The following is a 15,315-nucleotide window of genomic DNA, read 5'->3' on the forward strand; positions in this document are numbered from 1 at the left end:
CAAGAGCAAGAGCAGCAGCAGCTGGAGGTGAAAGGGGCAGAACAGCCCACCTGGCCCCAGCAAGACTGCAGCTGCTGGGCTCAGGGCCTGCTGGTGTCTCTGAGCCACACAGGCAGCCTGCTACCCAGCCAACCCCCACCCATGCTGCCAGTCCAGGCCACAGATGCTGAGAAGGGCCTTTAAGATATAAAGAAAATCTAACATACAGACTCGAAGTTTGATATTTTACCAGTGTTGTGACTGGAGTGCCATGACTTTATGACAGCCCTGCCCAGCCTGGGGGCTGGGAGCAACCTGGCTGTGCAGCCCCAGCTTTCTGGGAAGGTCCTTGCCCTTGCAGCTCAGCCCAAGCTGTCCCCTCTGCATCTGCTCAGCAGCACCTGCAGGCCAGCCTGGCTCAGCCCCCCAGCCCCAAGTGAGGCAGGAAGATGGCACGGCCATGCTGGCTGGCTCTGGCCATGCTCCCTCCCCTGCCACTGGGGGGGTGAGGAAGTGGGGAAAAAAAATGCTTGATGGGACTTGCTCTGCCCTGGCTGCAGACCCATGCTGCTGGTGCAACAGAGCAAGATTAGATCCCCCTCCCTGTTTGCTTCAGGCTGTGGATAGAGGGCCTGACAAGGGCTGCTACACCCCAATGGGAGAGGGGGAAAAAAAGCAAGCCCCCCTCCTTGCTCCCTTTGCCTCAGGGGGCCATTCTGACTGGTATCTGGCCACACCCCACCCCTGCTGTGACTAGGAAGCAGGGGGGGGGCACGCACTGGCGGCGCAGTTCTGCTGTCTGGAGCAGACAACACAGCTCAACCCAGGGCTGAAAAGCATGCTGGGGGACTGATTTAATTTAAACCAGGAAGGGGGTTGGGACAGAAGGTGCATAACTGATTTGGGTCAAATCAGTTTAAGTGATGCTACAATCAACCAGGTTTCTCATAAACCAGTTTCAGCCATTTTGAAATCAGTTTATGTGCACTGAGCTTTTGTTCTGCTACAGGTTTAAGCCAGTTTCTGATCACTTAAACTGGTTTATGTGCAACTTCTGTTCCTAGCCCATAAACCATCAATTGAAAGGAGAATAAAGTCTACAGTTACCGTCCTGGATTACTTTTTTTTTAAATCACCAATTCCTTGAGGACTAAGACTTAAAATTTAAATTTGCTGCCAATTAAAAAAAAAAAAAAAAAGGTTTAACTTCAAAAGGACAATCATTTTGTGCCCAACTGTTCTTCTCTATTAAAAAACTTAATATCAATTTAAACATTTTTTTACTGAAAACTGAGTGGTTAAACTTTAACTCCTTATGCAAGGCCAGATTTTGCAAGCCCTCCTTGTGGCTTCAGCAAGAGCTCTGTGGGGAAAGCATTTTGTAGGAACAGACCTCACAGCTCAGCCACTGCACTGTGCTAATAGAGGAGAACTCCAAAAAACAAAATTGGCTATTAAGAACAACGAAGACATTTGACACTGTCAAGCACTTATGCATACACAGAAGAGCAAGGTATAACTTTTGACAAGCCATTAGTTGATACTGTATACGTCTCAATATATGCCCAGCTCTAGTCTACATGCTAAGCCTAGAGCAGAGGTTCCCAAACTTTGTTATCACACACACCCTTCCAGATTTATCAGCTGCCCTCATACGCCTACCAGCATACAGTTTACATTTCAACCCTTTAAATGCCAATTATAATGAAAATTAAATCCACCATTATACAATTTCTCCTACATACCCCCCAGAGATGTCCTCCGTACCAGGGGTACACTTACCAGTTTGGAAACCCCTGGCCTAGAGGCAAAGCAGCCACTTCAACCTATAAAATGTTCTCTTAGTATACAAGCTGGTAGCCGCACGGCATGTAGGAAGGTTAATGGAAGATGTATAGTAACCATGCAAAGAATAAATTCAGAGTTTTAAATTATGACCATGGTAACAATTGGACTTCAGGAATCCTTTGAAGCTACAGAAGAGGTCTGTGTGAAGGGTCAGGAGAAGTATTTAGTGCTGAAGAAGTGAAGCTACCGGGGGGGGGGGGGGGGGAAGGAGTAGAAGACTGAAGAACCCTCCAAAACAGACTAGTATTAAATGCTTAGTGCGCTTTACTGGGTATGATGTGACAAATACTTGCTTCGTAAAAGAAACAAATGTTTGTAGCTATAACCAAACTTAAACAAGGAAACACCACGTAATAAAAGACAAATTTTTTTAATGTTAAAAGCATACTGCATAATTTGTCACACTTCTAAGCTCATATTTCAGTTTAATATTAAATTTAAAATCTGACCTTTGGTCTCAGCATCAGCTATTTGATCTTTGGCTACTTCCTCCTCCTCTTCAGCCATTGCCTGAAATATGGCAGTCAGGAAAAAAAACAGCAATTCACATAGTGGGCCTTCACTGTCATTTCCTACAAGAGCTTCCTCTAAAAGTTCTGTGAATAAAATACAAGTACTGTAAGAGCAAAGTAGCAAAGAATCAAAAATAGATCCCCCCCGCAAAAAGCATAGCAAATTATCCAACAACATATTACCATGTTGGGGCAAAACATTTTCAGAGATGCTCGAGAAAAAGGAAACAGTGACAACGCCCATTTGCTAAACCTGTGGCCAGCAACCTTTAACAAGCCACAGACCAGAACAACCCAGCTCATGTCCAACTCAGGCCAGGTGGCTTTGGGGAATGTCAGGGGTATGGGGACAGCGAGGGCTTCTTCCCCTGCACCTGTGCTGCTGCCACTTATCAACCCCCAGCTCTCTGGCTACAGTATAGCTGCAGCTTTCAGTTAATGGGGAGCTAAGCAGGGGCTGGACAGCTGCAAAACTGCATCTATTTTGTTTCTGCTTCTCCTTGTTTCCCTCCTGCACTCCTGCCTGCAGCATAGCCATAGGTGAAACTGGTCCCATCACAGGTCCTCCCCAGCTGGAAGCTGTACCCATATTGCAACTGGAGAGAAGCGACAGTGGTACATATATGAATAGCTGGAAGCTACCCAGACCCAGCATACAGCTCCTTGTTGCTCAGCCCTAGTGCGCGCACAGGCAAACCCTCTACAGCTCTGCCAGCTGGATCTAGTGCCTCCACAGTGGACCTGCAGTTTGTTGACACTGCAGTAAGATATCAAACACTAAGTTTAAGATATAAAAAAAAAGAAAAAAGAAAAGGTCTCCAGCAACATTTACAAGACCACACACTTCTATATTGAACTCATTTAGAGATATCAGCACTACCACCAGAAGATGATGTCAGGAAGCCAAAAATCAACACTATCAGTCACTGTAAAATAGGCTGAAAATTTTGAAACTTTCATAAATGCATTTGAGTCACACGAAACTATGCAAATTAAAACATGTCGCCAAGTGATAACTTGCCTAGGGTGACTCCTTCAGGAAACTCATCTTGAAGATCAAAGAGTTCTCCGAACGCATGAAGAAATTCTAAGACCATCAGAGCATCACCGAAGACCTCTTGAGGCAATCTCGTCTTCACAGGAGTTGGAACTGGAAGTTCCTACAACAAGAACAACAACTCAATATTTTACTAAATTTTGGCAGAATACATAGGTATTAATACAGAGATTCTCACCATCATTCTGAGTGACATGAAATTGACATCAGTAAGTCTTTTATATAGCCTCACAGAGCTATTTTTAAAAAGACCTAATAGTGCTGCAAGAGCCATGGTTGATTCACATTATAGCTTTAAAAACAATTCTAACTCATAACAGCAAAGAGAAGTAAATCCCTTAAGGATGTAATTTAGCATATCCAACAAATCAGGGCATACTTTTAACTCAGATTAACAACTGATTTGGAATAAGAGAATACTTATCCCAAGAATGCCACTTGCCAAGTTATTTCCCTCAAACGTTTTTTCCACAACAAAAAGGTGTGTGTAGGATTTTCCAGACCAGCAAAAAAGTACATTTTTTTTTTAAAAGGTGCTCAATAATGTTTAAAAAAACCTGACAATTCTAGAGAAGTATAGCAGGGTAGGTCTAATGAATGCATATGGGCCTAGGGCTTTTCCTAGAAGGAAATATGGCTGAAGGCATTTTAGATCAGCTTATCAAGGCTAGTTATAACCAATCATTCATGGCTGATAGGATTCAACAATAACTTAGGACCTTTGACTTGGACCTTAGGTGGAGACATTTGTGAATATGTGCAATCTGGTTATGGTTCTCCAAAAACTTAGCTAGATGCACACTCTCATAGTGAGAAATTTCTACTTAATATTCAACCTAAATGGATAAGCACTGGAACAGGCCCCCTACAGAGATTGTAGAACTTCTTACCCTAGTAAGTGCTTAACAGCAGGTTAAACAAACACTTATGTAGGGTAAATTAGACAGGAATGATCCTGCCATGAACTGGGGGTTGGATTAGATGGCCTTCTGAGGTCCAATCCAGCCCTACTTTTCTCTGATTCTATGAAAAGCTGTCTGTTCTCTTAAAGATGACACTAAAAAAAGTATTCAGTAATCCAGCAGGCCTGAGACCCAACCTATAAACTCAAGTTTCCAAGTATACCCTTATAGCTTCTACAGGCAGAATGGAAAAGAAGCTGTCAATAAGCTAAAGCTCGAATAGTTGAACTAGATGGCAACTTTTTTTCCAGTTATATGCCAACTCATACCTAGGATGTCTCCACATGAAAATCTATCTGGAGTTCATCTTTCCTTCCCCATTCCCATCGCTCGGTTTTCTCTGCACTCTAAAATCATCTCTTACTGCAATCATGTAGCTGCCTCTTCATTTCTCATCTTGCCTTTCAAGTCTATGCCAGACAGTGATGCTAAAAATCCACTGTTCTTATGTTGTCCTTACCCAGCTTCCTCTCCTTCCACATGCAGATCAAACTCCTCTTTCAGTGCCTGCATAACTCTACACTATGTGCATCTCAGCCTTTATATCTCTCATATTCCCCCATCTTAGTGCTTGCACTTCACACCATTTAATAGACTTTTCAATCCACCTCACTGATCTTTGTCCTAGACAGAGCAGAAAGCATAAAAGAACTCATCTCTGCATGTTTGTGCTCATGACTACTCTTCTCTTCATTCAGCCCCTCCTGATCGCAACTAATCATGATATTGTATTCAAGTACAATTCACCATTTGGAGACTAGCAAGGTGTCAGGCATCCAGAAGACCGTATAAAAAAAAAAAAAGTTCAAGCGGACTCTATTCTCTTCATTAGGTTTTATACACTATCCAAAACACCACTGGTACTAATTTAAACATGTCCGAAGGAGCATCACAAAGAATACACGCTGTTCTTTTTTGCCTTCAAAAGAAATACAAGTTAGACTTAAAAGGTTAAGAGAAGTGGGACGGTTGCGCTCAACTAGGGAGGGCCGATTAAAAAAAAAGCCAACACACACACACACACACACACCGCCCCCCCCCAACAACAACAAGCAAGAATTCCTTACTTAAAGAACTGAGTTTTAGTTATTTTCTTAAAACTAAAAGTTGACTCACTGGTTAGTCATCACTAAGCTATATTTCTTGCAGTGAAGTTCAACACGTTTTTTGCTTATGAAGAGGATCCATTATATGCATATTTAAGAAACTGGGTATGTTGCTATTTTTCATCTTTCCAGGTTAACACAACAGTAAATGATCCATCTCTTATTTACTAGATTTTTTTTATTTATTTTTTTTTAGCACCATGGCCATAAGTTGTTCTTGATGAAAACTGAAATTCAAGTAGTAATGCAGAAAACTGGCATGCAAACTTTCTTCAGTTTAATATTAAAATGCTGCACACGAGCAAAAATATAGGTTGTCATAATTTCAAATGTAATGTTAAAGTCCTTTAAATGGCAGATGTTGAAACAATTAAAAGTACTAAACAAAATGGATTCTCTTTTTAATTCATTTAACCAAACCCGTCAATAGATTGAACCTCCTGCACTTTGGTAGCAAATGTTCTCTCCTGACAGGATGACTCAGAACCTTAAATATGCAAATAACCAGAAACAGCTTTAGGTCAAGTGTTTATTGGAACACTGCAATTCGCATTAGCTTCATATGTGTTCATTCATTCAGGATCCTTAAGAAGTGCCAATCTTCTGTGCTTACTAGGTTGTTTAATGAAGGCCTCTTACTGGGCTGTATACAAACAATCCAGTCTTCTGAAAACAAATTAACCCTTTATCTAGAAGACTTCCTGTTAAATTAACATTTGTGAAAAGGTACGCAAGTTTAGTATTCTGAAAATTCCCCCCCACCCCCCAGTAGACAAGCATTCCAGATGCCCCAAAAGCTGAACCACCTGGACAACTAGATCTTTATTAGGCTTGTCAGCCCATCTGGTTTATAAACTTTGTTAAAGTAGCAATCATTCCAAACTGAAAATGATTTTTTTTTTTTTTTTTAAGAAAAAAAAACTGTAAAGGAGAAATCAAAGACTACAAAAAAGGAAAACAAGAGTAGTCTTCACCACAGAATCAAGATTGCACATAAAATTGGGTATAGACAACTCTGCAGTAACTTGAAAACAGGCAAGTTCACCTTCCCAAGAAAGTTGAATTAATAATTCTTAGAAGTGACAAGTAATACTAGACTAATGTGCCCAATCTAGACAAAATAAAAACCAGGAGTGTTCAGGAGAGGTATTCTAGTAGATGCTGCACTGGAAGTCCTGGATTCAAATCTTTTCTGAGGTCTTAAGTAGAAATCATTCAAATCAACTAACCTGCATCTATTCATGTTATAAAGCCACTAAACCAGTGGACTCCAGTCTGCAGGCCAGATAAAGCCTGTGGAACCATGTCATCTGGCCGCTCCCCTGCTGCCAAATTTCTAAGCCCTGTAGGCTATATTTGTTGTGTGTAGGGCCCAGGCCACGTACACTAGATCAGGCCTGGGGCCATACACTGGGCCAGCTGGACATGCCTGATCAGGACCTGGCTAGACACATTGGTTTGGGACCATGGAATGGATCTGGCCTGCAGAACACCACACTAGTCAACCTGCTCAAGGGGGCAAAAGGCTTGGCACCACTGGATGAAACAGTTTAATGTTCAGCATTGAAGCTCCAGGCTGTATAACAAACAAGAAGGATTTCTACACCTCCCTGCCTTTCTGCCATCTGACACCACCAGGGAAGGAATCCTGCCTTATCTGCACATCAAAGAGCAACTCATAAGATACTCACGGACCCAGAGGAACAGACTTCCACTGTCGGCTTCCTCTGTACTAAAATTAAGTTTATTTTCTACCTATGGGGACTTTTTACCATCTTTAAAATTTTCCCTGAGCCTGAGGAAGGGCGCGTTGGCCCGAAAGCTTGCAAAAAAAGATATATTTTTTTTGTAACTTCTTAGTTGGTCTAGTAAAAGGTATCATTTATGAACCAAGAGTTCTAGAGTTTTGCATTCCTCAATAAAGCTGACACTTTAATAGCAAAAGTGTTTCAGGTCAGGTTTGGGTGCATTAGCAGAGCTGTGCAAGGCAGAGGTCAGCAACCTTAAAATTTAGCCCACCACTTCTAAAACAGCTCAGTCTGAAGGTTGGCTACTGCTTGCAACCTGTCCAACTCCCACCACCACTGCTGTCCCTGCTTGGTGGGCCAAGTAAAATCACTTCCAGCCCACAGGCCATAGGTTAACCCCTAGCACAGAGGAACTTGTGAAGTGTAGTTATATGCTACTGCAAGTTCATGTAGAACTTATACCTTAAGATCATCACATTCCATATCTTCTCTAGGCTTACTCCACAGCTTTAGGTATTCCACATATTTTCGTTTTTCTTCACGTAATTTCTCTCTTTCCTGAAATAAAAAAACCCCCCCCCAAAAAAAAACAACTTTCAGAATTAGCCATACAATTGGTTGTATTTTATTAGCAGGCTCTGCTACTAAAGCCTTGCAATTCTATTCAGTAAAATTGAAAAAAAAGTGTACAATTATTTGGTGAACAATAAAGTTATGTTCAGTAGGACAATAAAAACCCGTTTTTCTTTTGTACAAGATCCAAGACGCTTGAAGTAAAAATAATTGCAGAATCAACCCAATAACGAGCCCAAGGATTATCAAAATGGGAGATATTTTGCAATAGCAGTCATGATAAAGAGGTACAAATTGGAACATTTAACTGATCAGTAGTTTTTCTTGTTCTCCAACAGATAGAAAACATGCATTTATAAATTAGTCCAAGGGATACTTCCCAATTAAAATCTGTTGGTGAAGAAAAGGTTTGAAGCATTCAAACATCAGGAAAGTCATTCTTGGCCAATTCAGATGTTTACCTCGAGGCAAAACAATTCAGCAGATAAAGATACTAGCCACACTTGCTATATTTAGATGTGGTTACAGCAAAATGTAAGGCAAGGTAAACAATTTTTCAAGTTAAAAATGCATTTCAAGTAGGAGACAGTAAGATAGTCAATAACATGTTCCTGAATGTGTCAGACTACCATCAAAAAAAAATTTCAGCATCTACCAAAAAGCTTATCATCCAACATATCACTAAAGCTAAAACAGAAAACAAAATAATCATGATTTCAGATGTCACCTTTAATTGCTCTCATTACTGGAATATATAGCCTTTCCCACACATTAATCTAAATGGCACATGTAGGTTATTATGAAGAACAAAGGACTTTATATACAAGATGCAAATTAAGGAAGATCGTAACTAAAAAGCAAATAAGCCAACCAAAACCAGAATGCCATTATACTTTTCAGTATTTTATAAGTATGCATATATGGAGGTCACATTACTTTTTCTTTTTCAATCTTGAGTCTCTCTTTCTCCTCTTTTTTCTTCATCCTTTCTTCTTCCACAATCTTTTTTAGCTCCTCTCTCTTTTTCTCTTTATCTTCTCTCTCTCTCTTCTTTGCTTCTATGGCATTTGCCTTCTCTCTCTTTAATTTAGCTTTTTCAAAAGCTGAACAGAAAAAGGACAACGTTTACCATATTGCAAATGAAAATAATTATGTGAACTGCTTTAAAATAGACAGATTGATAAATAGTTACCATGTGAAAAGGTATTGTTATGAACACCGAATTGTTTCTATGCCAACCAAAAATTCCAATTCTGCTCTATCCAGCAATATTTGAAGATCAGAATCCTAAACATTTGAGTTTGCAATATCATTATACATAGTCCACAGAATGGTTTTAAGGAGATGGAAATTTTGTACATTTCCCCTAGCCTATAAAAACTTGAGTTGAAAAAGTTAAACAAGAAATAACTTGAATAACTAACAACATTTTATAACTGTATAACCAATGCACAGTTGAGAAATGAGTGTGCCACATTAAGTTGCACAATCAAGACAGGTGTTAATTTAGTTTAAGTAACAAAAATTGCCTTAGAAGTTGAGTAAGGAACAAAATGAAATTGTTTCCAATTAGAAATAGGGGCCCGACGCAAAACTGAAATACTGACTTGTAAGAGTTTTAAAAAGTTAGCAGGTTTCTAGAACGGAGTCTGCCACCTGGTTTTCATTTGGAAGTCAAGACAGTACTGTTTACATCCCTATAGGAAAGGTTTAATTTCTACTGCAGTTTAGTTTAGCTGTCATGTTTGAGCTATACATTAATAAGATTTCATAGCAGCTCTTTAGATCAAGTACTACTTGCAACCTAGCCAGTGCCACATGCCACAAGTCTCCATCCCTCCCCCAAGAGTACCCAAGCTGCCTCTGCTTACCCTCACCAGCAATCCCTATCCCCAACAGCAAGAGTGACAAATTCCATAGTGAAGGTAAGCACCTAATGCGAGAGCACCAAAGGAAATGAGCAACAGAGCAGCTGTATGCCATGGATCTCCCCCCTGCCCCCCCAATGTCACCTCAGACCACTTCACACTTTTGCAGACTGGATTTAACCTCTTCCCGGACTGGGTTTGGCCTGTAGGCTGTTAATGAGCATTCTAGCCAGGTAGCATAGAACCCAAGGGCTGACAACATACATAATCTTTACAATAAACACATGCCACCTCACTTTTAGAAACAATTCAGTTTGGAGCTGTACAAAGAGGACATTTTGTTACCCATCTATCCTTGATCATCCCATCAAGTGAAAGTTCAGCTAAAACATCTTGTGCTAATGTGAAGAACTAGATCAAATCTCATCCTGTAAGGATCTGAGTATTCAAGCACCTAAGTGTCCTCTTCTCTCCTTTGTCACTTTCAGCACATAGGGGTAAGTGGCCTCCATATCAACCTCTTTGCACAAGTGAGCCCCTTCTTTTCCCCAAGTGCTAGTTTTCTCAGAAGATAAAGGAAAGCCTCACATAAGAATGGAAATGCCAAAGTTTCTAAACAAATGTCAGCCCCCAAGCCTGCAATCCTTACTCAGTTAAGGCTCCTCTTTAAAAGGAAGAATTGGCTTGCCTGAGAAGGGCTGCAGAATAATAACCAGACCTTCTCTCTAAAAGCAAGGGGCACTGATTTAATCAAAATCATATTTAAGCCATTGTTGTCAAACCAATGTAAAAAGCTCTTATTTTGTTTCAAGCAAATGATTTTGGTTTAAGTCCTATCTGATAGAGCCCCAAAGTATAATTAATACAATGAGCTTTTGAGCCTGCAGGAACTGGCTCTAACAATCAAAGAAGGGGTTAACTTACCCATGGCCTGCATTTCTTCTTTTTGTTTCTGAAGCCGGGCCCTTTCCTTTGCTAATTTGTTTCTATTTCCTTGAGTATTTGGTTTATCAGCCACCCTGTCTTCCTGGGGTGGGGGGAGAAAAAGAATCATAGTATCTCTAACAGGAAAATATATTTCAATTCATCACAATCTTGGAAGAGTTAAACAAAAACAAAAAACAACAACAACAAAAATCAAGTATACACTGTAGCTTTGCTTCATATTAAAGCTACTGCTGTGGCTTAGGCATTTATCTAAAATGGGAGAACTGAAACAGTGTTTTTACAGTTAAAATTACTTAAATTTAAGTAGGATGAGTTTCATATTGATTTTCATCTGTTGTTGCCAAAAAGGAGACAAAACAAAGTTATTTCTGTGGCTGATAGAACCACCCCAAAAACCCAGACATTTATCATTATTGTATTTCCATTAATTGGAAAAAAAAAATTGCATTTCAAGTGTTCTTACTTTCTTCCTCATATCCCCATGTTTACTGAGGAAAATGAGAAGCCTTAACATATCTCAATGTAAAGTCAGTTTTAGTATTACTTACATGACTTACAGATGGCCTCTTTGGAGGCCTCCCTCGTCGCCTGGTTGCAGGACTGAAGATAAACGTGGGTGGGTCATCAGGAAAAAAGTAGGAGAAAGTTTGTTCTGCTATCTTGTATTTTGCAACTGATGTCGCCTTAGCAGGAAAGTTGAAAACAGATATTAATTGTTAAGTTAATAGTTCTTCATGCACAAACTCAGTTAAGTGAAGAATTCAGGAAAACAATGAAACTACCTATAAATTGGTTAGTGAGGGTAAAGAAACTGTATTCTAAAAAACATACAGAAATAATATAGTAAGAGGTGACTGATAAATGACAGATCTCAAGCATCTCACAGTTCCTGCTGAATAGTAATGGTAATGGAATATTTGTGCCTGAGCAAAGAATTTGGCCTCAAAAGAATATACGTGCAAACTTCAGTTACAAAGTCATTTTAAAACACATTATTTATTGAAAGGTAGTTCTTACATATTTGTCAACACTGAAATTCAAAGGTAAGAGTCTTGCTCCCAATTTGGTGTCTGTATGCCATGTAAAGTTTCCCTTAGAAATGGTGCTGGGAAGGGGGCAGGAAAAAGGTGCTTGCAATACAAAGACCCCAGGCAGTGCTACAAGACAAGACAACAGGCAGCCCAGGGAAATTGCCATAACTTAGCCCAAGAACCTCACTAGCCCTCAGACAGCACAGTAGCTTGAGGTTATTAAGTTCACTTAAATCTGACCTAAGCATCCACCCCCATATTCTGCAAAATCTAGAGATACAGTACAGGCAACCCCTACTTAATGCAGTTTTGCTATAGCGCTCATTAAAAATACTTACCTGGTTTCACTTAGCGCTCAATGGTTTCGTTAACACTCAGTGGGGTGGGTAGGGAGAAACAGTGGTGGCAATATCAGTGGTAGCTACATCCAGTGAAGCAGTGAGTGGCAGCTGGCAGGGCCCAGGGTAGGGTGGCAGGAGCCTCGGGTCTACTCCAGCACATGGTGCTGGAGTGGCCGGTGGGCGGGGAGAAGCAGTGGTGGAGGCAGGCATGAGCGCAGGGCCCGGGCTGGTGCCCAGGGCCAGGGCTGGTGCAAGTCAGTGCTCAGACACGTGCAGTGTTCCCCACCCCAACCCACAGTGGAGCCAAACCCACAGAGCCCCACCGTCCCCAGGCTGCAGCCCGTGATCCGTGCCACTCTGGTCATGCACTCAACCACTGGAGCCCCGCGGCTCACTGTTAATGCCTAGGTGGCCAGGTCCCCGACTCAGACCCCGCAGGTGGGGCGGCTGGGGTCGCACACAGGTGTGCTGGTAACCAGCAGGTGTGGGCCAGCAAAGGCCATCATGGCGGCAGAACAATGAGGCCAGGAGGAGCCGTTGCCTTCCCTGGCGCTTCCAGAAAGGCCCTGCAGAGCCTCTGGCAGGACCAGGGCTGGCAGGAGCACAGGAACCAATTATATTTATTTATTTACATTAAACCCTATAGGAAAACAGGTTTTACTTAATGCGGTTTCGCTTAGAGCTCAGTTTTTCCAAGAACCAATTAATAGCGCTAAGTGGGGGTTGCCTGTAGAGGAATTGACCATGAAATTCTACCACAGGCTTTAGCATTCTGAGTTTTGCCAGTTAGGATTCTTGTCATTTTAGGATTGATTCAAAGCCCACTTGAGTCAAATGGATTCCAGCATACATTTCATCCTGCAGAACAGGACACAAATGCTGTAAGTGTAATCATTTGTGTAGAACAGGGGTTATCAAACAGGGAAATGTGTACCACTGGGGGTACTTGGGAAGGCCCCGGGTATGCGGCGTGCTGCTGCTGCCACGTGTCTGACCGCCAAAGGACCACCCCCCCTGCTCAGCAACGGACTACTGAGGGACCCCTCCCTGCTCCACATCTGGAAGGGGGTCCCTGCCTCAAAAAAAGGTTGAAAACCCCTGGTCTAGAAGGATAATTTTTACAGTAAACAGACACTAGCTTGTTATGACATGACTGACTAGTATATTTTGTATGATTTAAAGAACATATCACTTGTATGCTATTGGTGATAAAGAGAAGTTAACATACTAGAATTCCTTTTCTTGCTTAAACACACCATCTGTACTGTATTTCAAAAAGGAAATCTAGTAAAACCTTATTTAAATTTTGAGTAAAAAAAGAAAAAAAAAAAAGTTAGTTATTGGAGAGAAGAGTTTCTATAACAGGTGCCATTTGGAGCAAGAGACAACAGTGCAATTTTAACTATAAACTTTTTATACATCCATACCAGAGTCCAGCCCATTTGTTTTCAAGAGAGTCAAATACCTATTTACAATTAAGTTTAGTAGCCATAAGAAGTGGAATTTACTCTAGCCCAGAAAACAGCTATTTAAATAGATAACTTGAAGAGAGAAAGTACAAACATTAATTTAATATTTCTAGATCAGTGTTCTCTCTTTCTCCTCCCATCCCACAAAACAATTTCACCCTCTTATTTACCTTAGTTTTAATGACTCCATCATGCTGTTCACAGTGTTGCTTCAAAAAAAGTTTAAGTCTATCACGAGAAAATAAATGTTTTCTCCGGCTGTAATAGGAAAAAATGTTACCAATGATGTTTGATCTACATTCTCTTATTACTGCAAATTTTGAGATTGTACTCCAAATGAGACAGAAACTTTGCCCATTGGAAAACTTGTCTTGTTTTCCTCAGTAAGATTGTAATTTAGTATTATTGTAGCTAAATATTGCTCTCAGAAATTCTAATGAGAATAAATATTGCTTCAGAAATAAGGTAAGAAACAGCCACTTAAGTTTTCCACAACAGGGAATCTGACTTTGTTTTAAAACCATAGAAGAGCAACATCTCACTTGCACATGCGTGTGGGTGCACATGCACAAAACCATGAAAAATCCTCTACAGCCTATTGTCTCTACATGAACCCTCAATAAAAGTTAACACACCCCTTATTATTTTTGTTAATACATATTAAGAAGTGGCAGAAAAGGTCCAACCAAGATTGCAACCTCACTACCTGACAGGGCACATGAACATACATAATAGGAGGGACAGTACCAACGCTGAAAAACTTACTAACTAAATAGCATGTAATAAGATAAACAGTATTTTTCAAAGGCCTCATTTCAGCAAAACAATATTTAAAAGAATGTTTGAAAGTAAGCACATGTTTAAATGCTTCGTTGAACAAGTTTGGATTGTTCAATTAGGACCAAAGTGACTTGGCCAAAGTTGCATAAAAATGGTCTCCAAAACAGCTGGCAGTTGAACTGAGACAGCTTAAGAAACAATATTTTAACCTCAACATTCTTCCATCCCCAATCCTGTACAGATGTTCTTATTACACAAAGAAATATTTCTAATATTATTAAAAACAAATTATAATATAAAAAGAAAAACTGGAACTAAGTTATTTGTAATACTTCAAATGTTACTGGAACCAGGCCGATTTCCACAAACTATTAACTCAAAAAAGGTGTTGTTTAAACTCATTGTCATTTAAATTATGTAGTTTTATGTACATGAATTCTCTATTTTAAAAAGGAGTAAAAATATAATCTTGCCATCTGTAAATCAGTTGAAAGTGATTGCAGGACTTTATTCAACAGTTCAATTTTTTTTTTAAATAAATACAAACACCACAATAAAGTCAACATAATGCAAATAGACTTTATAATTTTGATCAGGAACAGACTAATAATACTTAGTTGAAAGTCTCTAGTGAAAAATAATGAAACAAATGATTAAGTACATCAGATAACCTACATGATTCATCCATCAAAAAAATAAGGCAAGTAATTTTTACCTTAACTGAGATGCTTTTACAATTACAGATTCATATAGCTCTTTTTTAATAGGCTGGACTTTGTACTTGAATAAGGAGGGATCAATTATGGCTTTTTTTTTCCTAAAAATAAAGTAAAATTGAAGTATTTTAAAATCAGAGACACAAGTAAATTCTGTAACAGACATTTTAAATCAAAAGCTTTAAAATGCAAAGCACAATAAGCTCCTGGAAATACATAAGCATGTAAAAAGGCTCACAATTACCAGCGGAATGAGAACACTGACCCAGTAAGAACATTAAAACAAACAAACATTCTAAGTCACACACACACTTACTCATTCTAAATCTTAAAACAACAACAGGATAAGCTAATTTAATAAATACAATTAGTTTTGA

The 15,315-nt window shown here is 39.9% G+C and overlaps 1 protein-coding gene across 5 annotated transcripts in view; it reads right to left on the minus strand.

Annotated features, from left to right (window-relative positions):
- The window catches only part of BAZ1A (bromodomain adjacent to zinc finger domain 1A), a 91,201-nt gene that overhangs the window by 36,339 nt on the left and 39,547 nt on the right, over positions 1–15,315 (minus strand). For all 5 annotated transcript variants that reach the window (XM_014611303.3, XM_019488763.2, XM_059723048.1 and 2 more), the window contains 8 exons: positions 14,938–15,039; positions 13,613–13,700; positions 11,150–11,284; positions 10,578–10,680; positions 8,722–8,888; positions 7,675–7,770; positions 3,361–3,499; positions 2,277–2,423 (listed from right to left, as the gene is read on the minus strand). In XM_014611303.3, coding sequence (XP_014466789.2) covers positions 2,277–2,423; positions 3,361–3,499; positions 7,675–7,770; positions 8,722–8,888; positions 10,578–10,680; positions 11,150–11,284; positions 13,613–13,700; positions 14,938–15,039 — 977 coding nt within the window. The remainder of the gene's footprint in view (positions 1–2,276; positions 2,424–3,360; positions 3,500–7,674; positions 7,771–8,721; positions 8,889–10,577; positions 10,681–11,149; positions 11,285–13,612; positions 13,701–14,937; positions 15,040–15,315) is intronic.

This window comes from Alligator mississippiensis, chromosome 2, assembly GCF_030867095.1.
Source record: "Alligator mississippiensis isolate rAllMis1 chromosome 2, rAllMis1, whole genome shotgun sequence".
NCBI classification, from domain to species: domain Eukaryota; kingdom Metazoa; phylum Chordata; order Crocodylia; family Alligatoridae; genus Alligator; species Alligator mississippiensis.